General features: G+C 43.4%; 1 protein-coding gene across 3 annotated transcripts in view; it reads left to right on the top strand.

The window, feature by feature from the left end:
- PI4KA (phosphatidylinositol 4-kinase alpha) overlaps positions 1-8,123 on the top strand; it is a 62,628-nt gene extending 54,505 nt beyond the window's left edge. For all 3 annotated transcript variants that reach the window (XM_074920898.1, XM_074920899.1, XM_074920897.1), the window contains 10 exons: positions 179-251; positions 361-431; positions 1,002-1,111; positions 1,716-1,820; positions 2,307-2,432; positions 2,756-2,876; positions 3,552-3,711; positions 4,438-4,527; positions 5,418-5,501; positions 7,402-8,123. In XM_074920898.1, the coding sequence (XP_074776999.1) occupies positions 179-251; positions 361-431; positions 1,002-1,111; positions 1,716-1,820; positions 2,307-2,432; positions 2,756-2,876; positions 3,552-3,711; positions 4,438-4,527; positions 5,418-5,501; positions 7,402-7,453 (992 nt within the window). In that variant the 3' untranslated portion in view covers positions 7,454-8,123. The remainder of the gene's footprint in view (positions 1-178; positions 252-360; positions 432-1,001; positions 1,112-1,715; positions 1,821-2,306; positions 2,433-2,755; positions 2,877-3,551; positions 3,712-4,437; positions 4,528-5,417; positions 5,502-7,401) is intronic.
- Positions 8,124-22,181: the final 14,058 nt, after the last annotated feature.

Genomic DNA, 22,181 nt, shown 5'->3' with positions numbered 1-22,181 from the left:
GTATTCTATCAGCTTCTGGCAATCACTGACGCAAAGAATACTGTATCCTTCGTGGCTCACAGGCTGTAATCTCGAGTTTAACATTTTATTTGATTCAAAACTATGTACTGAAGCTCTAGACACCAGCATTAGTTATTCTCCAACTTAATTGTTCTCAGCTGTCTGCTCTGTTTTGTAGGCTGTTACTTGCCCAGCAATCCTGAAGCTATTGTTCTGGACATTGATTACAAATCAGGAACACCTATGCAGAGGTACCATGCTCTTGTAATAATCTGCCATTAAGATAATTAGGTATTTTTCTAGAAATTCTTGTTTGACTAACTTGCGCTCATCATCATCTTTGTTTTTATTACAATTTAGTGCAGCAAAAGCACCCTACCTGGCCAAATTTAAAGTGAAACGATGTGGAGTTAGTGAGCTTGAAAAAGAAGGTTAGTAACTGTGTCTTAATCATTGACACTACTAAGAGTCAGCAATTACTTTAAAATTGTCTGCTTTTATGACCTGTACTGCTGTAGTGAAATTATTTCCATGTTGAACTTCATCTGCGGTGGTTCGGCTCAGAAATGAAACTGCATCAGAGGAAGAAAGAATAAAATTCTGAAAACTTAAGTCCATTTTTTGCACTAATTCCCAGGGAGCAAGCCACATGTATCTTGAGGAAAATTTAACAGTTACTTTAGACTAACGTATAAATTGATTGCCTTTCCCTGTCTTTTACACTGTAGCAAACTGCACTTTTTGGCAGTTTTTTCTCATAATACATTTTGTGGAATGCTCCAGCTGATTAGCTTAATGCAATTCAGGCATTTATCAGGTAAATCATGAACACTATTTTGATATGTTCCAGTAGACAAAAGTGAACTATCTTACAGCATTCACCTTGCAAGGCAGAAATATCTGTAGTGCACCTGCAGTGAAATGTGGTTTTGAGTGCAGAGGACTTGTCATGATACTAATTAAAGTCTGTGTCTGGGTTTTGCTTTGTACTCTTTTTGCAGGTCTGCGTTGTCGTTCTGATTCCATAGATGAAAGTGCAGAAGAAGGGGTGGACAGTAAGAAAATCTGTTGGCAGGCAGCTATCTTTAAAGTGGGCGATGACTGCAGACAGGTACAAAGCTATCGGGCTTTGCAGTTATAGAAGACAGATTTGTAGGTGACAATATGAAAATTTTAGTACAGAAATATTTTTCTTTGGAACTTTGATAATCTCCACTAGTAACAGACTAAGGGAGAGAACTGTGTTGTGCCAGTTAGAGAAATGCTACTTTGGAAACAAAGAACGTTTTTTTCGAGACAGTTTACCATGACTTAAAACTCTTTTTTAGAGTTTGTTTTTCGATGGAACTGTTGGTAACAGCAGTATTTTCCAAGGTGGTATCTTGCACATTGAAATTTGATTGGTTTTGATGAAGAGGGAATGCTAGCTATTAATCCCTGGAGTTATTACTAGCCCTCTTATCAAAGAATGATGGAAAAATTTGTTTTTCATAGGTCAGCAGTTAAATCTTCAGTGTTGTTTCTACACACTTAAACAGCATTTAGCTTTTCCCTTTTTGATTTTCCCCAAAGCCACAATGCACACACAAGCACACATCTGCAGACCTGCTGGGGTAACTTAATGTTCACTTCAGAGTTCTTCAGAGCATTTTTATAATCTAACTTATGATCCGTAACCCCTGTAACACTTGTGCAATTTTTTTCTTGTATAACAGGACATGTTGGCTTTACAAATCATCGATCTCTTCAAGAACATATTTCAGCTGGTAGGCCTGGATCTTTTTGTGTTTCCTTACAGAGTGGTAGCCACAGCTCCTGGGGTAAGTGGACAATTAACTGTACTGCTGTAGAAAATAGTTCCTAATCAAAAAAGACTTTCTCTTCCAGCACACATAAAAATTCCATACTGCAAGGAAATACTGCCTACATCACTTCTGCCAAATATTTGGAGTACCAGCAACAAAAAGAGTCTTTCCTCTCCTGCTTTTCTAAAGCTTTTGGCTCTGAAGTTTTTCAGCCCGTGGTGATCCATGTTTGTTGTTTGATTTGATTTTTTTTTTTTTTTTTTTTTTTTTTTGGGACTGCATTGTGCAAGTCAGTGGAAAGTCACAGAGCTTGTCTTATGTTGCACAGAAATCCTAAAAAACTGGAGATACTTTTTTTTGTGAATGAACTAGAAGTTCTGTATTCAGTGATCTGTAGGCTTCCCCACGTTTCTCTGAGGACCTGTATGGCTGCCGAGAACCATGAACAGAATACATGTTGGGAGTGTGCTTTACAGACCTGTTTCTCCTCTTCCCCTTCAGTGTGGTGTTATTGAATGCATTCCTGACTGCACATCCCGTGACCAGCTGGGCAGGCAGACAGACTTTGGGATGTATGATTACTTTACAAGGCAATATGGAGATGAGTCTACCCTTGCATTCCAGAAGGTAAAATATCAGTTGGCAAGCACAGCAAAATCTCAGCTGAGAAATATTTTAGCTATAAGAAATAATGACAAATAATTGGATAACGACTACCATAATGCTATATCTGGTTTCTGATGCTGATAATCCATTTTTAGCTATGAGTGAGTTAGCTAAAGTAGTTACTGCAGCTGTAGATGTGTGGGGAATATCACTGAACGCTGCTTCAAACTAAGCATGAATGGGAAAGAAGAAAATAACTTTGTTCAGCTCTATCTCCTCCTAGGATGGGGAGTTATTAAATTTTCTGTGTTCTTCTGATTTGTTTTAACTTCTTGTTTGTACAGGCTCGCTATAATTTCATCCGCAGTATGGCTGCATATAGTCTTCTCCTGTTTCTGCTCCAGATTAAAGACAGGCATAATGGCAACATCATGCTGGACAAAAAGGGACACATCATTCATATCGGTCAGTCATATCCACATTCAAATTTCAGTAGTTACCTTTTCCTTCTGCTGTAAAGTATTGCTCATAGAAGACAATAAGCCATTCCCCGTTTGAGATCAATCTGTATACTGATTTCACAGTTTCTAAATATACATGGGACTTTTTCATGCCTCTTCAGTATAATATGTATATTTGTGTTGGCTGCTTCTGTGTAAATTTAGCTTTGTAAGTTTTACCAGCTTCAGGAAAGTATATACATACATACGTGTGGATTGTACATGGATACATACTTATGCATACATACATATATGTGTGTGTATATATGTATAAATATATAAAAGTATCTTGGGTTCTTTTCACCACTATATGGGTATGAATTAAATTTAACAAATAAATTTATATAATTGTGTGAGGCTGTAACCTCTGCTTTAGGTTTGCTTTTCTAGAACTGCACATATGTTTCAACACAAGGAGTTTATTTGATGTCATCATTCTTATGTCTAGTCTAATGCCATGGTGATGATTCTTTTGTTGGTATTCTTACACTTCACCAAAGCTCTTTTCCAGTTGGAGTTGAAATGTTGGTAGAAAAAGTAGGTATTAATAAGCAAAATCCACCTCTTCTTTCTTCTGTCAGCTTTGACAGTGCACAATTAACCAACAGAGTTTATGAGGCAGATTATCTTTTGTGCACAGATTTTGGATTCATGTTTGAAAGCTCACCTGGTGGAAATCTGGGCTGGGAGCCTGACATTAAGCTGACTGATGAGATGGTGATGATAATGGGAGGAAAAATGGAGGCAACTCCATTCAAATGGTTTATGGAGATGTGTGTCAGAGGCTATCTGGCAGTCAGGTAAGGTGTTCTTAACTGCTTAAAAGTGCAAGTGCTTGTGTGCCTAAAACCAGATAAGAAGATATATAATAATAAACATTTGTCTGTAGAGGGTCTGAGCCTGACAGACTGGCCTCTTGCAAACTTTGAAACAATTTAATAATCCTGCAATTTTACAACCTAACTTTGTGGGGTTTTTTTCTGTTCTTATGTTATATTTGAATATTTTATAGATTGTATCCAATTTATAGATGCGTTATTACACACATTTTGTATGCTGTTAAAACTTTGCAGTAAGAATCAAAATCTTTCTTGTTTTCCCTAATAGGACAATCACATTAATCATCGTTTCAACTAGGGTTAATTAGGTAGGAGATGTGAAAAAGTGCTACAATTTCGCATTGTAGTTACTAGTTTCAGCCTTTTATGCTGTTCTGATGCACTGATTCACCTTTCAGATGCCAAAGAAATGTTGTTTACTAAAGCATTGCTTTGTATAATCCTCCTTGAGACTGTTCATCTTGCAGCATTCTGAGTATCCAGTAGTCCAATGTAAAGGAGTGAAATCTAAAGTGACAGATTGCAAGCAATGCTGTAGCTCCACCAGCAAATGTAAGAGGATTATATGTGTTGATTTAATTACAGGAAAAGGTGTGATCCAGCTCGTTGAACTCCTCAGCTTGCCTGCTTTACCTACTAAGGCTGCAGAAGTTTGAGTGCTGTAACCTTTTTGTCCTCTTTCTCTAGGCCTTACATGGATGCTGTAGTCTCCCTGGTTACATTGATGTTGGATACAGGGCTGCCCTGTTTCCGAGGGCAGACAATCAAGCTGTTGAAGTAAGTCAGCATATGTATGAACTGGAAAGTGTTTGTATGTTCTTCACAGAATGTGTACTGCCACAACTTGTGCAGTGAGTCATGCTACTCAGATATCTTAAATGACTTAACATTGTAAAAATGGTGACTTTTGTTTATAGAATATCCCAGAAAGTAGGAATTCCAGACGCCTTCTCATAGAATTAAATTCAAACTGTTCAGTGACTGTTGCAAGTACATGGATTATCTTTAAATTCATAGGACTAGCAAAATAAGACTGTAAAGGAAAGATCTGCTTTAATTGAGAGGTAATGTGTGCAGAGGCTGATGTCCTCTGAAACGGTGTTGGACTCTGAAGAACAGCATCTTTAGATTTGTTTTACACATAATGCAGTACTGAATGGGACTATGTTGTAACATACATTCATAACATAACATACATACATAACAGCTTAGGCAAATACAGGTTCTAATGTCACGCTTTAAACAGCCCTTCAGGCTTACGCCTCCAGAGTTAGCTCCAAAGTGAGCAGAGTTAGCTCATCATGTCCTGCATATAACTTTCTACAGTTTCCTGAAGATTTATAAAGTATGATGGACTGGAGCTCAAGGGTACTGTGAGGTACAAAGACACTTTAAAAGCAGCAGCTGCCTAGGAAGTGGGATCATCTGTTCCTAGAGATACCCCTAGACTGATGAAAAGTTCAGCCTCTGTCTCCACTGTAAGACTAACAGCAAATGCTTATTTTAAAATGTAACGTAGTTTGTACAAGGTAGTCTCACAAGAAGTAGGTACTTGCAGCAAGTGAAATGAACACTTTGCTGAGCTTGTGCAAAGAGACATTTGTATCATGCTGAAAGGAAACCTCACTAATTTTACTCTTTATTTTTTGTGATTTTTCTGCATATAGACACAGGTTCAGCCCCAACATGACTGAACGGGAGGCTGCAACTTTCATCATCAAGATCATCCAGAATTGTTTCCTCAGCAACAGGTTTGGCATCTGTGCATGTCTTCCCCTATGGCTAAAGAAAGGTCATCAAGCTTTGAGCAGAGCTAAAAAGTAGAGTTTTATCAGTCAGATACTGAATATTTTTGAGATGTTGATATTTAGATAAAGCAGGATAGCAGCTTTGCTTCTGAACATGCTGCATTTCCTCCCTTTTACACTGGGAAGGAAGGCTTAAGCCCAGGCTGATCAAATAGCAAGGCTGGCTAGTCTAAAGAACAGAAGATTTTCTGTCAGAGTGAATTTTTGGCCCAAAAGTTAAGCATTTTGGCTCCTGTGTTAGAGCATGGCCAACTGTACCATTAGGGTTATATGTCTAGTGGTGGTATCTCCTTTTATATAGTATAGGGTAGGGTGACCTCTATGAATAAATGGATAAATAGGAAATACTAGTATGCCTTCTGGTCAGAATGACAAGGGATTGATCTTGAAGCTTGTCTCTTATGTTAGAAGTGTAAGGTTTCTTAAAAAACAGTATGCATGGTCCGTTGGTCTGAGCAAGAATGAAGCTGAAACAGGTCTAGAGTGACTTTTCAAAATCCTTTTTATAATTGCTTGTAGGCATTAAGTTGCCTGAATATCCTCCTGAAGTTCAAAGCTGCTATTCTGTGCAAAAGTGTATTTGATTCTTCTCTAGAAATGAGTTCTAATCTTTTTACTAATTTTTTCTTCATGACTTGGTACTATATTAACATATTAATCATTTTGCTAGACTGTATGTTACTTACTGTGTAATACTGGCTAGGGAAAATGCCTGAAGTAGAGAACACTGGCAGTGTGGTTTTTGAGGGTCTTTGTACCTGGGCCATGTTTATTTGTCACCTACTATTCAGTATACTGAATGGAATAATCAGTTCTATCACATAATTAGCAATTTAAAAATCAGCTTAATCACCAGCTAGCCAATCAGCTGCAGGTTTTTTCCTTCCAATGTACAGATAGTTTGCTATCTTGTGCAAAACTTTTTAGAGGGAATGACATCTAAAATATGATTTTATTACATTTAATACTTTAAATGCAGTAAATTTAATACTTAAACATCTTAAGTGCATGTTTTATTATTATCCCAGATAATACAGCTTTTGTGGGATATATTGGAGAGTCTAATACAAACTCGGGTGTAGTTCCATATGGGGTCAGCTTGAGACTAGTAAGGCTCACTGGCTCAGATATAGCCCTGCTAGAACTGAATTGGATTTTCTAGTGCCTGCTGGTGCATCTCCTCAGAATCTTAGATTAATATCGGGGGTCACACTGCTGTGTGAATGCCCACAGCCAGCTTAGTTCTGAGAAGCTTGAGCTTTTCTACCTGTAGCATGATTAGTCTGTGACCTGAATAAGCTCTGCCCATGGATAACTGAGTTATCTGTAACAAGGCTTAGATTTGCTTGTTCAGTGACTCATCAGAGATGCTGCTATTAATGCTATTATTTCCCCTGCACTTTTATTTTCATTATTAGCATTCTCCTTAATTATGATTACTTTTATTTCCATATAATCCTGTTCCATGCAGCCCTGATGTTCTTGCTTGATTCATTATGCATTTCCTTCTCCTAAAACAAACTGCTAGTGCAGTGTGAGGTGCTTCAGGCTTATCCAAACACAGGGTCCAAGCTGCTGTTGCTGTTGCCGCACTGAGAAGCATGGAAATACATTATTTTTTTTTTACCTAGTTTAAACAAGAGCAGGATGTTTTGTGCTTTTCAAAGCAGCAACTGGATGGGCCTTCACAATGCCTTCAAAGCATGTAGGGCTAGTTTTGATTAGCAGTTAATTTCCTTCACCCATGTTTTGTTTCTGTGGGATCTTGGTGTTTGTTTCAGTGACAATGGGTGCAGTGTTTTTTTAAACTTTTACTTACCTCTGCTTTGCTTTTCTTCTCTAGGAGTAGGACATATGACATGATCCAGTACTACCAGAATGACATCCCATACTGAGAGACACTAGAGATTCACTGCCGAAGTGAAACATGCAACCCTGTGCCCTTGCTCCAAACTTGTAATGAATAGGAGATTCTCAGTCACACCTCACTATCTTCCATCTTTTGTGTATGTGTGTGTACATGTGGGTACATGTTTCCTGGACATTGCAACAATCAGTCCGATGCATTCCTTTCTCTTTACCTGGTTATATATATTTCTGGTTTCCCCTGCACTTTTGGAGTTGGGCTGCAATCACAATAAAAATTGTACAATGATTATGAATATGTGAAAGAGGTGAAGCTTGTGGAGTTTGATAATTTTTCATGCAATGCAAGGATTTTATAATACCTTAAAACAAAAAAAAACCAAACAAACCCACAACCCAAACCAAAACTTCCCTGCACAATCCCACAAAATGCCATGGAAGGGAGGGGTATGGATTTCTCTTTGGAGGAAGAAATGTTAACTTGTTCTAATTTTACTGTAGAAAAAGCCTGATAATCATCCAAGGTGGTGATGTCTGTGTAGCTGTGTTCATACTTTGCACTGTACATGGTCCCTGCTACGTGGTCAGTATTTCATATGTACATGAAGAATGTATTTTTTCCTTTTGTGTGTTTTAAAAAAGAGACTCTACTGAAGATATATTTAATCTATAAAATGTAATAAAAGACCTTAAACTTTGTGTCTATTGCAAATCTTTTGTCATACACTGAGTTTTAGTTTATACAGTACAGCATCTTGCACATTTGTGTTCTGTTCATTATATGGTGACCTTTCTAATGGAGAAATCGGATTTCTTCAGCTTCTTGTCTATCTCAAATGATGGTTTTTATTCATAAATGTTTTGTGCAAGCCTCACGTACTGAGGAGCTGAAACATGGGACCAAGGTATTGCTCCCCCTCCCCTGCTTAACAAAGGAGCCCTACCCCGGGCTGGGATGCAGGTCTTGCAGATCTTTCTTTTTCTACACGCTTGTCCTTCTACACCGTGCTCTTCAAAGCACGCTCCCCTCTTCAGGGGTTTTTTTTGCTCCAGCTCCGGCCAGGGCTGCTCCCGCGGGGCTCCAGCAGAAGCAGGGCTCGGAGGGGGCTCAGCCCTGGGGCGGGGGTGCCGTGAGGGGGGCCCGGCCGCGGGAGCGGGTGGTTGTCCACACGAGGATGCCGCCTCTGAGGGGCAGCCGTGGCCCCCAGGGGAAGGCCCGGGGCTGCAGTGGCCCAGGCCGGGCTCTTGGGGTGACGGGGAGCTGGGCCGTGGCGGCAGGCCCAGCCTTGCAGGGCGACCTGTGTGTGAGGGCGCGGGTGGGCGCCTGCCCTGCGCTGCCCGTGATGCGGTTGCACAATCTTCCCCTTGGTGCCCTTTTGAACACCTTTAAATCAGCACCTAAGTCTCCCAGGGTGAGTTGGTGCTTCGCTGAGGGAAGTCCCAGCGTGTCCCCTTGGCCCAGGGCAGCTGGGGCCGCGTGGGGGGGCGGCCCGCCCGAAGCCGGGCTGGCCGAGAGGTCCCTGCCAGAGAGGGAAGGCCGCCGAGGCGGGAGCAGGGAGATGAGCTGCTGCGCTCGCAGTTGAGGGAAGCAGGGGCAGGCGAGGGGGCAGCCAGGGCAGCATGCTCTGGCGCTCTGCGAGCTGGGGTCTTTGTGTGTGGTGCAGCCGCGGGCTGACCCTTTCCCAGTATGGAAGGGCTGCAGCCTGCCTGTTTCATTCAAAAATGGCTCCGGCTTCTGCCACGGGTGTTAAGATGGTTTTCGTGCTGCGTCTGTTGGCTGTGTGGCGGGTGGCTCACAGCAAGGTGGGCTCTGAGCCCCTTTTCAGCAAAATGGGGAGGTACCACTGGCTTTCTAAAAACACTTGGAAGTTCACCAGGGAGTAGTGTGCAGGAGCTGCTTAATTATTGATTTCATTCAGCTTTATTATACAAGCAACTGGGACAAGGAGTAATTTTTATTGCTCTGTGCCTGCAGCTAGTTGTACCTACTCAGGCTCCATAGGAATAGGAGCTGATTGACACTACAAATGTGGTATCTTCTTCACACCTTTCCTGTCATGGGGAGCAGGTGGAGTGATGAAATGTGAGGGCTTCTTCTCAGGGGAAGTGGTAAGGAGTTCTAATATTTTGCTAATTCAAGTTAATGCTTGTGTGCATTTATTTTCCTTTTTTGCACCTCAAAATAAATGTGTTGTGTAAAATGAAAACCCAAATGAGCGTCTCAAGCAGTCTTATGACAAGATCAGTTAAGAGCCAGCGTAAATGGAGATGGCATAAGAAGTTGCTCTTTTGAATGAGTACAGGATAAATGAATGCTATTAGATGTAAACTTCCTAACAAACACTTGTGGTAGTATTGTTAGAAGTATCTGGGGCTAGAAGTGACTATCAGGTGGTGAATAATAAGTGGAGCTCTGCTAATACTGGACTTCAGAAAGTCACTCCCAGTTGCAAATCTTAACCCAGACAGCAATTTTTGTGTGTTCTAGGATGCATAGAATTTGCTTGAGTGCAGTTAAAGTTGTCCAGGGTTTTGTATCAGGAAGCGAATGAGTTTGAGTGTGCCTCACAGTGCTCACTTATTTTACATACTTCACTCAGGCTGCCTGGAGAGCTGACGTGGTCTTAGTTTTTTTCTGTCAAGTTTGTCCAGAGAAATGAAAGCAGCTGGAGCCAACTGCATGTAGAGGTCAACTGGAGTTATCACAAGAACAAGCTGGTTTGTCGTAACACTCTTAAAAACTTTAAGATGACTGCCTTTGAGATATCTTGGTCATACTGTTTCTTGTGCTATGAAGCCTGCAGAAATGTTGTGGATGTGTTAAAACTATGTTAGTGGAATGATGAACTCTTGTGACTTCTTCTCTTGCTGTGGTTTCTAGTGATGGTGTGTGCCAAAGCTCACCTGCTGACAGCTACAGATCTCATTTTCACAAACTGACTCTGCCTCCTTTCCCTCCCCTCAGGGCTCCTGCCCACAGCACAGAGGTGGGAGAAAACTCCCCTGTAATTGAGCATGCATCGAGGTACAGAGGGGATTAGGCAGTTCACATTTAATCATGCAAGGCAGTACCCTAGAGATGATTCTTCCTAAATGGGATGTGTTCTGTATCTTCCTCCAGGGAGACTGAGGAGGTGAGAATACTAAAATGCTCCAGAATATCACAAGCACTTAGAGATACTGAACCAGTGCAGCTGGAGATGGCATAGACCTATTTCACTTTCACTCTCCCACCAGGGAAGGATACAACCTTTATGCAAGGAGGCTGGCCGGACTTTCAGAAGCTGCTCAGGTAATGAAGAACAGATAGAATTAAGACCCACATGAAGGGTTTTTCCATGAATCTTGTGTCAGAATATGTTCTGATGCATTCCAACAGCCCTGGGAGAAAAGAGGCATCAAAAAGGGGGGGGGGGGGGGGGGGGAAATGTTTTTTTTAAAAAAAAAAAGTTTTATCTAAGAAAAGATGCTCCTATGGTTTCTTCACTCTCAGAAATTCCAGGTCATGGTGAGAGACAGACTTCCCTGGCTATACCCACTGCAGTTCTTTCTGTGTTGGCCGTGCATATAAAGAGCCCTTAAGAAAGGAGCAAAATTTATAGTGATTCATTTGCATCTGATGGACCCAGGGTTCAGTGCTACTGGTAACTTGATCAGCACTATTCAAATGCTAATCTCATTATGTGTGTAGAGACTGAAGCGCAGCAATCCACCTCCATTAGCACAACGTGCCTGGGTGATGTTCTGGCTGGTGCGCGGGGTCGTGGTACCCCCCGCGGACACCCAGCACATGCTGCACAGCATCAGGGTTGATACGGGAGAGAATGGGAACTCGGTGGAGGCGCCAATGAAATGAGCAAACATGCAAAGAGGAGCTAGAGTCCTCTGTGGAAATGCTGGTGAGGGGGGAAGGGATTGTGGCCAATGAAACAGTTCGTTAAGACTTTTTTCCCTTTTAAGTATGCCCATCCTTTCTCCTTGCTTCCACATGAACACTGTCAAAAAAAAAAAAAAAAAAAAAAAGTAGTAAACAAAAGGTTTTCTTCCAAAATATAGATACAGCTTAAAAGGTTTTTTTTTTTCTTTGACCTTATGAAAAATTTGGGAGGTCATAGGAGTTATAATCCTGAAGGAGCAAGATTTGTAAGGTGACATAGTGTACTTATTAGATAAGCTACTTAGCTTATCTAATCAAAAGCAGATGAGCTCTGATAACGTGCAGTCCTGGCATCAGCTGGTTATTAAATAGTGCAACCTCCCCAAAAGGACTGTTTTTCTGAGGGGCTGTTGCAAATGCAGCAGCCCTGTTGCTAGAGCTTTGTAGTTCTAGGCGATGCCTTTGTGTTTATTTCTGGTACAATATCTGTTGCCTAATAGCAGTGATAGTGTTGCTGTGAGTCTTGTTCCTCTAACTTGTCCCTCTTCAGGGTCAGCGTGGCTGTGGTTAGCCTCAGTGCTTGCAGTAGCATCAAGAAACTGTGAACATGCTTATGTTAAGGTTTATGAACATTATGCGTGGCTCTGCTGCCTGCCTGGGGAGAGCAGAACAGGGCGGGTGACACAGTGACATAGATAAGCAACCACAGTAATCACGCAGGAGGACAACAATGGCTGGCAGCTCACTGAAGGGAGAAGTTACCTACCTGACTGCATTCAGGTATCTCTTCCGAAGGAAGCCTGGCAGCCAAAAGGGGAAGGGAATTGAGGGTGACTGTTGGGAAAGTGGGTGTTAAGTACCCACACAAACACTATGTTATACGCCCTGACACCCACACACACCTTGGGGAATTAAAAAACCCTAATTGGTGACAGATACAGAGCTAGGAATGTGTCTTGGTCTGTTCTTAAGCAAGTTGTCTCAGTTTTGCAGTGACAAGCCTGGCAAAACAAATTGTGCTTTGCTGTGGGAGGGAAAAAATGTCTGAATTGTAGAAAATCTAGGAGACAATCCCAGCTGCATGTATTGATTAGGAGTGAACATGTGGGGTGGTAACTCTGACCCTGATGTAAGAAGGGGTGAGTCATGGGATTCCATCCTTGCAGAGCTATAGGAGTAATAGCTCACAGAGAGGAATATGCCTCTGGATAACAGAAAGATAAAAAATAAAATCATATATTGCTATTGTGTAGTTCTCCTCCCCGGTGCAAGATTTGGTGAGTGGTATTTTGACTGCCACATCTAAGCTTTTTTTAAGGTGCTTGCTGTTAGCATACAGATGAGGGCTGTGTGAGCATGTTCACATGCAAACCATTTCCTTGCTGACAACTTCACATTACTCTTTGGAGCACAGACACTTTGGAGCACTAGCAGCTTTGCAGTACCCAACCTCATTGCACAGAGAATCCTGCACATATTGCAAAGCTGTTGCTTGTGCAGGACAGTGCTGTGCCTCGGTGGCACGCTGATAGTGCATGAGTGAGTGATCTAATAAAGCTACTTATGGATGTTGCGCTTAAAAGAACTTTATTAAGGTAGGTAAGTAACAAATTGCAGGAGCACATTATGTTTTGGCATTGAGAATCAGAAACATGAATCTTACTGTCAGGCCTGGCTGCCTGCACCAGTTTGAACAGGAGTATTAGTAAGGGTAGGGTAAGGATACTTGCAGCTGTGAGGATAACCGACTGACTAAACAATTTTGCCAAGTATTAGAGGTTGTAAGTTAGTAGAACCTTCTAGAATATCTGACCTCTTACCACCTAGATAGAAACTGTTTCTGTGCAGTTTTCAGAGGCCCCCAGCCCCCCAGGGAGATTCCTGGCTCCACATCTTGGGCTAGGGCAGGATGAAAGTCAGCTTTCCTATTTTCTTTTGGAGACAGAAGTTTCTCATCACTCGATGACTTGGGCTGAGTGGAAGTGCAGGGTAAAGCTGCCTCCAGTGGCTGCGAAGGAAGGATCCCAGCAGTGCCGGTGCAAGGGGTATCTATCTGCTGCTTTTTCTGCCCAGAATCCCAAATGATAAGAACAGGGCAGGAGCTCTGTGAGGTGTGGGATGTGAGATGACGTACAGCTGCCCCAGAAAACAGACCCGAAAATCAACTGTCTCTGCAGCCCTGGTCGGTGGCAGTGCTTTCCAAACCTGTCGCCATTAGATCTCTGGTAATTAGAACCAGATGCTGAGCTCAGGTCTCAGCTCTGCACGGGGCCTCTGAGCTGCCTGTGAGGCTGAACGGTGCTGACTGCTCTGTCCTTAACCAAGATCTCGCTAATTTTCTCGGCCTCATTAACTGCAGCCCCGCAGCGCTGTGGGCTGGGCGGCAGAGGGCACTCCGAAACAAGCGATGGTGCCTGGGACACACGGACCGAGCGACTGAGGAGAAACAAATCTGCCTTCCCTGTAAAGCGAGCTAGTCTGGCAGGGACAACCTTGGCGTGACCTATAGTTGTGACATATCTGTCACGGCAGGCACTGAGTGGTAGAGCTAGCGAGTACCTGAATATCAGATATGAAATTGCTCAAGAGCCTGGCAGTTTGTATTCCAGCATATTCTGCTGGGGAGGGGTTTTGACCTTCCAAGAGACATAAAGGAAATGCATTTTGCTGACTCTGCATTGTTGTCTCAGGTGAAGCCTTTAAATATATGGGTCTCCTCTGATATAGCAAGTGTGCAGAAATCCATAGTGCATTTACAGAAAAAGCAGAGGTTTGTTGTGGACAGTGCAGTAGTTCTCCTTGTTACTGCACTGTGTTGGATGAGCAGCAGCTGTATTCAGCTCTAGAGGTGGCTACATTTCTGTGGTTCTGTGCGTGTACATTTTTGGAATGCTGCTTTGGTGTAAAAGGTGCTATATATGCAGGCTCTGATGTAAGTTGTCTGTTATTTTAAGGTTCATGAGTACTTACTGAAAAATAACCTCTCTTACCTTTGAGCAGTTTACCTCGGGCTTCACCTTCACAGTAGATATAGTAGGTAGATGACACTGTGAAGTCTTTAAGCCTCACAGAATAAGCAGAACACAGGTGGTAGGATTGGGGAAGAAAACAGGTCCAAGAGAAGAAAACATTTTGGTGCAGCTATGAAGAGCTCATTGATTATAAATAATTCCTGGGGTCATTTTGAACCCAGGCAAGCAGTAGTTAATAGTCTTCCCCATGCAGTCTGTGACAAAGGTGGGATCAGGTGTTTGGAATCCTCTGCCATGAAGATAGCCCTGGTCTGTGCTGTTACCAGGCTTGAAAAGCACTGTCTCTAGGGATGGATCCCAGCAGAAACCTGGGCACTGAAAAGTGCTTTCTCCCTCTTACCCCACATGTAAACTGGGATTTGAATTTCAGTATTTTTAGCATCAAGCCTGGCCTTTAGGCTGCAACCCCAGACAATAAAGAAAGGAGCAAGTCCAGCTACTGCTGTGGTTGTGTCACAGATCAGAGCTCAAACAGAGGGGCACACAAATATACAGTAATTTCAAGCTCATTAAATTGCAGACAGGATGACTAGATCAGAGGGAGGGATTAAGCTCTAGGTAAGAAGACAAACCTGCCAAGGAAACACCTGAGCTGGATCAGTGATGAAACCTCAGGAACCTGAAAACCCAGTTGGTTTCCAGGACAATGCTGAAATTAGTTTTTTCCCTGCCTCTCTGCTGACACTGTGATCCTTCTTCCAATTTGAAGAGAGTTTTCTTTCCTTTGAGATGTAACTCTTATCAGCTTGTGGGACAAGTGACTCAGCGCAGTCCCTGAGGCTATGGGAACAGGGCTGGTGGTAACCGAGCTCCTACCCATCAGCTGAGCCTGGAAAACCAATCATGTTTGTCTTCCTGTTTTGTCTCAGCTGAAAGGTAAAACTCCGAAATTTAAATCTCACTGAAGGTTCCTTAAAAACAGAGCAGGCTTAAGAGCAAGGATATCAGTTCCTAGCTTTTTTATGTTGTCATAACCCTATTGCATGGGATATATGGTGGGCCAGATTCCTTTAGAAATGCTTGAAGTGAGATACAGGGAGCTTGATTTCTTGCAAAAGGTGTGCTCTGAATTTGGGAGCTGCTTTGGCTGCTCAGTTCTTAAGGGAACTTGAACCCAATAGGATGTAAGTTGGCAATTCAAAAATTAGCTGCCATTTCTTGAGATCTGAGCACATTTATGTGCTTATGCAAGGGAGCTCTCAAAGTACAAATCGAAATTGGAGTCCTTTTTCCTCTAACATCTGTTACTAGGATTTTTGAGCATTATTGCTAACAATATCAGTAAAAGTGGTATTTCAGCAGATGCAACCATTATGCTGAGAATGGCTCTTAAATTTAAAACTTGTTTACAACTGAGCCTGCTGCTGATTGCTGTCCCTCAAATATTGTGGTTTGTGCTTTTCCCAGGAGATTGTGTCTACTAATTGTGTCAAAGTGACAGGAAAAGCAAAGCTTGCCCTTCACTTTATTAGGGAGACTTGCCAAAAGTTCTCCTCGAGTTGTGAATGGCTTTCTGTGAAATGGTGGGGCTCTTCTGACTCTCAAAAAGTTGATGTACTTTGGGAGAAAGTTGTTTGGAAGTGGAGGTGGGTACTGTGTGTATGCCCATACAAGTTGTCACCACTAGATGACACCATGACTCTGGCAACAAGGTCCAGATGAACCCTAAAACCAAGGGCATTTTGCCTGTTTTGGAGGGTTTGTTGCAAACCCAGAACATGGGCTGGATTTGCAAACCTTTCAGTGAACCGGGGTCAGGTTTCCCCCAAATGCAGGCTGAGGTTTGAGCAAAATGGGCTCAGTTCCAGGTGACAGGGTGGGATTTACGATTTGGGGTGGAAACCATCTGAACATTTGACTTGCAACCAGGCTGATCTTGGCTGTGGTTATGCTTGGAGGGCCTGTGTGTATTTGAAACAAAATCTCAGACTGAGGTTCAGGGAGTATGAGTCTGCCAAAACCAGAAGGGGTTTGCACGACCCTGCTGAGAACTGCTGTAAGAAGGTTTCACGTGACTTCATTGCTCACCCAAAGCGGGTCAAGGCACAAACCCAAAAGCAGTATCCAGACCTGGTCAGCGGTAGCCCCGCTTCCCTTTTAACCCGTTGTCACTGTGGGTGGTAGGGAACTAAACACCTGACAGGGGGTCAGCGAGCACGCCTTGTGGTGCTGCTGCTACACCGAGCTTAACAGCCCACCGTAGTGTAATGGTGGCTCAGCTGCTCCAGGGGCAGCCTTATCTCCAGGAGCATTTTGCTTTCTGATCAACTGACTGGCTTGGTACCTGCCAGCAGAAGGTATCTGTTTCTCCTGGAATGTCTGTCTGGGCTCTCACTCTTTAAATTTCACAGGGTCTAGGAGGTACAACTCTGCAACTGATCATTGAGCAGGGACTGTTGCTTGCTACTCATTTCTCTTTTTTGGCAGAGGAAATAGTTATTCCCTAGCCTGAAAAAGCTTCTTTCTGCTGTAATTACTGTGTCTGTACACCTACTCAAGTCACCCTTCCATTGCTTTTTTCATCCCTTTCAATGAGACTTGGAGGATGTTCACATGAAGCGTGTTAACAAACCAACCTGCATGCCTTCTGCTCTTGCAAAGGGTATTTCTGCTTCCTTAAGTTTGGCAACTGTCGTGTAATTATGTGGCTCCAAGGATAGATCCAGAGAATTGATAATTTAAGAGGTTTTCGTACAATGCTCTGGTACATCCTTTGAAATTCATGTCTTTCCACTGCCACCTCAGCAACAACCCTCACATGCAAACCGGTTAAATATCTTGTAGCAAGGAGTCATGACAGAGCAAGGCCACTCACCTAATGAGCACGCTGTGTGTAAGCTACCCCGAAACGCCTCTTGTCCTTGTGTCCCACGCTAGACGTAGCCTAGAGGGATCCCAGCAGTTTGAGAGACAGGTCCTTCTGATAAGACTGCAACTCCCAGTAGTGCTTGGAGATTTGAATTTTATTTTGGTAAACTTGCAGTGCATGGGAGTTTCCTGAGTTATTAACTTCATACGTTGGTGTTTTCATAGGATACTCAGATGGCTAATGAAAACAAACTAGCCATATTAATATGGTTATTTTATCCTCATTTGTTGTTACATCTGTAGAAAGCTCTTTCAAAATAACATTCATAAAAGCTTCATTGCTATTGTAACATTAAGCATCACAGAAAACCCCACTACAAATGTTTTGGTTTACTGCTTGTTTTTGTGCACAGAATAGTGGGGTGTTTACTTTGAATCATCCTGAAGCTTTGCTCCGGCTGGAAGATGTTTTTTGTGGAAGCCAGCTTTTACATAAGGCTGGAATTTGTATTTCTGTTGCTTGATGAGACAATGTCTTTTGCTATATTCACTGATGCAGTCAGAGAATTCTAAAGGATGAGTTTTACAAAAACTCTGTTCATAGCCCATCATGGAACAGCAATATCACTATTCCTATATTTAATTAACATCTAAATTAATTTACCAGCTTATAGCATTTGAGTCTCTAGCTCTCCAGAAACCCTGAAGGGCCTTTTTGAAATACAGGTACACTTGTTACCTTGCAAAGCTGTAGCTGATTTTAATGACAGCATGGTTTTATTCACAGTTTAGACACTTCTTTTTTAGGACCCTTTGCATGATTAGGCTTTCTTTGGTTGGAGGGGCAGGACTCTAGGCAGGAGAAATAAGAGGAAAACTCCTTTCTAAACTGTGATAGTTCAGCCCAATGCTCTGCCACAAGTGTTGTGTAAAACTGTCACAAGGAAAGATCAGGGGAGGCAACAGATAGGGGTAGGTAATAGAAGTAAAACAAATGGGGGCTCATGGCCTAAATGCCAGTTGTAGTATGGATGTGTTGTCTGTATCAGGTTGTTCCTGGAACAGCAGGAGGGGTATTCAGGTGTGTCCACTGGATTATCACAAGGGGAAGAAAGGAGCTCTGTCTCATGTGTTACTTCTCCAGGCAGAGTGTCAGGTAACTTTCATTCCTGATAAGCCTTCCAAAATTCATTGCAATTTTTTTTTTTGCACTGAAAGCCTCTTATTGCTTCAAGAAAATTACTGCTTTCCAAGCAGTGTGTCATACTGCAGAGACTTCTTGCTATGTCCAAAGATATAAGATACAGCTATATCCAGCACTCAGCACTATGTTGTCTAAACTTATGCTACTTTAAATGTTTTCCTGAACTCCCGTGTGAGCTTCTGTTGTTCCAAAGGGCCCATATACTACAGGCACAACTGCTTTCCTTCCCTTGCAAAGTACCTCTGGAGCAGATGTGTGAGGGAGCTGAGTGGAGCTGCCACAAGCACCCTCCAGGGCTCCATGCAGCTCTGACTGCTCCAGAATTAATGGGCCATAGTCTCTGTCAATGTTGAGACCATTCTGTAGGTGTTACTTCTAACCCTTAACCTTTCTTCCTCCACTGCCACGGGCAGAGTATGGATGTATGGGGAAAAGAATAATTCCTGTACTTCTTAGCCCCACTCTGCTCCTCATCTGCCAGGCTTACAGAATTCAAGGGAGCTTTTCCCAGTGGTGGAGGATTGACAGCCTCCGGTACAGACATTGGAGTGAGGAAACTCCAAACCTCTGGGCTGGTAGCACTGTACACCTTGAACCTGAAGAACCTTACACCTTGCAGGAAACAGCAATGTTATTGAAGCATCATCAGTGCTTGTAGATGTGGATTTCTGATTTATTCTGTGAGTGACTTTTATTTATGAGCCTGGACACCTTCTGAAAAGCTGACCCTCCTGCAGAATGCCTAGGAGGCTGAATGGGACTGCCTAACAGGATGAAATGTCACTGCAGCAAGTCCCTTTGGTGCAGATTCCTCTAATGGTTGTAGCTTCCTATTCGGCTGGGGGTAGGGAATCTTTTGCCTGAGAACTGATACTCTGCAAGTTAGTGGTTGCAGCCTGCTCACTTTCTGCATGCTGATGGGATAGAGAAGCAATCCAGGAAACTGATGGCGAATCAGAGAACTGTTGTAGTTTAGAGAAGAGGGGAGACACTTGTGAGGATCAGCATGGTCTTCCCTCTGTTCTGCTGCCTGTGCCTGATTGTTCCCTCATCTACAGATGAGATCGCGAAGTGGGTAACAGCTTGGCCTTGCATTGGGTCCTCCAGCTAAAATCAGGAGTTGGTGTTGTCTTTGCTAGCCAATTTTCATTGGTGCTGTTTTAACACCATATTGCATCCACTCTCCAACCAGCTTCTGGAAAGTTAGCTTCCCGTGGGGATGCGAGAGGCCCACAGGTTGCTTGTGCAGATAACCTAAATGATGTGAATAGCGCACAGAGATGCCAAAAGGAGAAGCTCTTCTCAGCATGTCACTTGATGGGCTGCATTATGTTGGGAAGGTCAGCGAAACATCCTGCATCTGTTTGCCTGTTTCTAATGATGTGAAGATGAAATTGCTCTGTCACCCCTGGACTGGAAGTGCCAAGGCCTGGCATTTCATCAGAACTGTTGGGCTCCTAGTGTTGCTCCTGTTTGTTGGGCCTCCTGAGTCCACAGTGGGGAAGGATTTTCATCTTCTCTTTTACAACTGGGAAAACAGAGGCCTAAACTGACCTGAGTCAGTGATGCAGACTCCCACGTGCCTATCTCTAGCCCAGGAGCTGCTGGTGCTCATCATGGAGAGATTTCAAAGCTGAAGAGCTTAAGCAGGGCACTGAAGCTCTCCCTAAAAGTGAAGCAAAAGGCTGGGGGTACATTCAGCAGGGCCACAACCAGTGAGTTGTCAGTAAGTCACAGAGACAGTCACAGACAGACTCCCCGCTTCTTTAGGGGATGAGAGTGTAACTGCAGGGAATGAAGAAGTAGGCACGGCTTCTTGCTTGAAGTCCTGCCTGTAGAAAAGGAGCTCCAGCAAAGGCTGTCACTTTGGTTTTTCTTTCTGTCTCTCATTCTTCCATCTCCCAGTCTGGCCATTTGTGCTGCCTGCCTGTTTGTTTGTTGGCTGAGTGCCTGCTGAATTATTTACCAGCCTGACTGAATTAAGTAGCAGCAAAAGCAGGCGAGTGAATCCCACCTGAGACTCTTCCAGGGAGAGGGGGGTGGAGAAGCGGGGTGTGCGTATGAGGGTGTTGATACATAGTGCTTAATTAAATGTACCAGCCCATTCCAGGGAAAATCTTGTGGGAGGAGGAACTCCTCTATTGCCCTGAGACAGGGCTGAAGAAAGCTGAGTGCATGGCTAACACACCAGCTCAGGCGGCAGCACGCCCGTCTCCAAGCTGGGTGGGCGTCCTGCCACTGGGAGTTGCCTTCAGCCCTTGCAAGTGTCATGTCAGCAGGCTGGGATGTGGCAGGGCTGTCAAGCGGCCATTTCCCTCCACCACATCAGTTACCTTGTTTGTGATGGTTGTTGTGCTGTGTGGGGTTAATTGGGTTAATGAGAGCATTGTACGTTATTAGAGGCTGAATTGGCAATTATGCTAATTATTGTGTCTCCCAAAGTGCCGTAGTTATTGAGGATGTTTAAAAGGATAGGGCTTCTTGTACCACACACTAAATCAGAGCTGAGTTTCTGGATACCAAAGGACCTCTCTCTACCAAATGGTGGTGCACTGAGTGTTTGATATAAGGAAATGTCTCCTGGTTGGCACATCCCACCCAGCAAGAATGCCCAAGCTTAGCACACAGTCCTTAGTTCATGCAGTTCCTCTCCTGTCGGTGTATTTCTCAACTATGAAGTCTTAAGGATGGGGAAAATGAGACATAGCTCATTCTGTGACATATCTGGTCTGGTTACTCTCTCACTAGAGCATGCATGCTCCAGTATGGCTGCTTTCTCCAAGCCAGTGCTCTCTATCCTGTGGTGGACACCAACCTGTGACTCTGGAGTGTGCCCTCATCACAGTTCTTCAGGCCACAGCACTTGGTTCAAATGCCAGAGATGATCCCAAGACTGTGTTCTCCTTTCTGTCACACCCTGCCTGTGCTGAAAAGCAGCCATCTTCTCACAGGTTGCTATTTGCCCAGGTGCAGAAGAAAATTCTAATTTGTAGATGTGCCAGTTGGGATTGTTCTCTAGGTTGCGTCACTTTGTCATGTGATTGTTTATTACTGTCATGCAACTGTAGTAAAGCCATCCTGGCTCTTCCTACTATGTAGCTGTCCCAGTAAAGATAACCCAGGGATGTCTTTGTGCCCTACAATTGACTTTAGATGGGTACTGAGCAGTTGCAAACTACAAAGCAGTATGGGGTTTGAAAAGGGTTGTCTTCCCTGCTTCCGTGGGCTCACATGCAATGCTCGCCAAACTTACTGCTGGCTTCAGTGAGAGCAGAACTGAGGCTGAGAACTGGGGAACGCCACAATGTGCTCTGAGTCATCCTTAATGCTGATCTGAAAGGTGCCTATTCAAAGCAATATAGTACCAGTGGGTGGGCTGCACAGCCTTTCCAAAAGGCTGGTTAGGTGTCTGGTGGTTAACCTGTGCCAGGCTCCATGCTGGTTGCAATGTCTCTGGTTACTCCTTAGGCGTAGCCATACTCATGCAGTATAGCTATAAGCTGGGGATGAGTTCAGGCTGCAGAATTTATGATGTCTGAGGGCTAAACAAGGAACTGATGCACTTTTAAAATCTATAGACTGTTTCTCTCATACTGTCTTTTACCTGAAAGGGTTTTCATCTCACCTGGTTTAGCAGGGAAAGTCATCTGTCCATTAAGTGACTTTTGAACCTGGGAGTGATTTAGTTGCACATGTACAGTACAGAGCATCTTTGTCTTAGGCCGGCTGATTGAGAACTGGTCCTTGCCAGCCCTTTCTTCCACATATGGATATACATGCTTGAGTATATTAGGAGAGACTTAACCCCTCAAGTCAGGCAGCTTGCACTGCTCTCT

Source organism: Athene noctua, chromosome 17 (genome assembly GCF_965140245.1).
Source record: "Athene noctua chromosome 17, bAthNoc1.hap1.1, whole genome shotgun sequence".
NCBI classification, from domain to species: Eukaryota; Metazoa; Chordata; class Aves; order Strigiformes; family Strigidae; genus Athene; species Athene noctua.
Note: the sequence above shows the minus strand (reverse complement) of the source record. Positions and strands in the feature narration are given on the sequence as shown.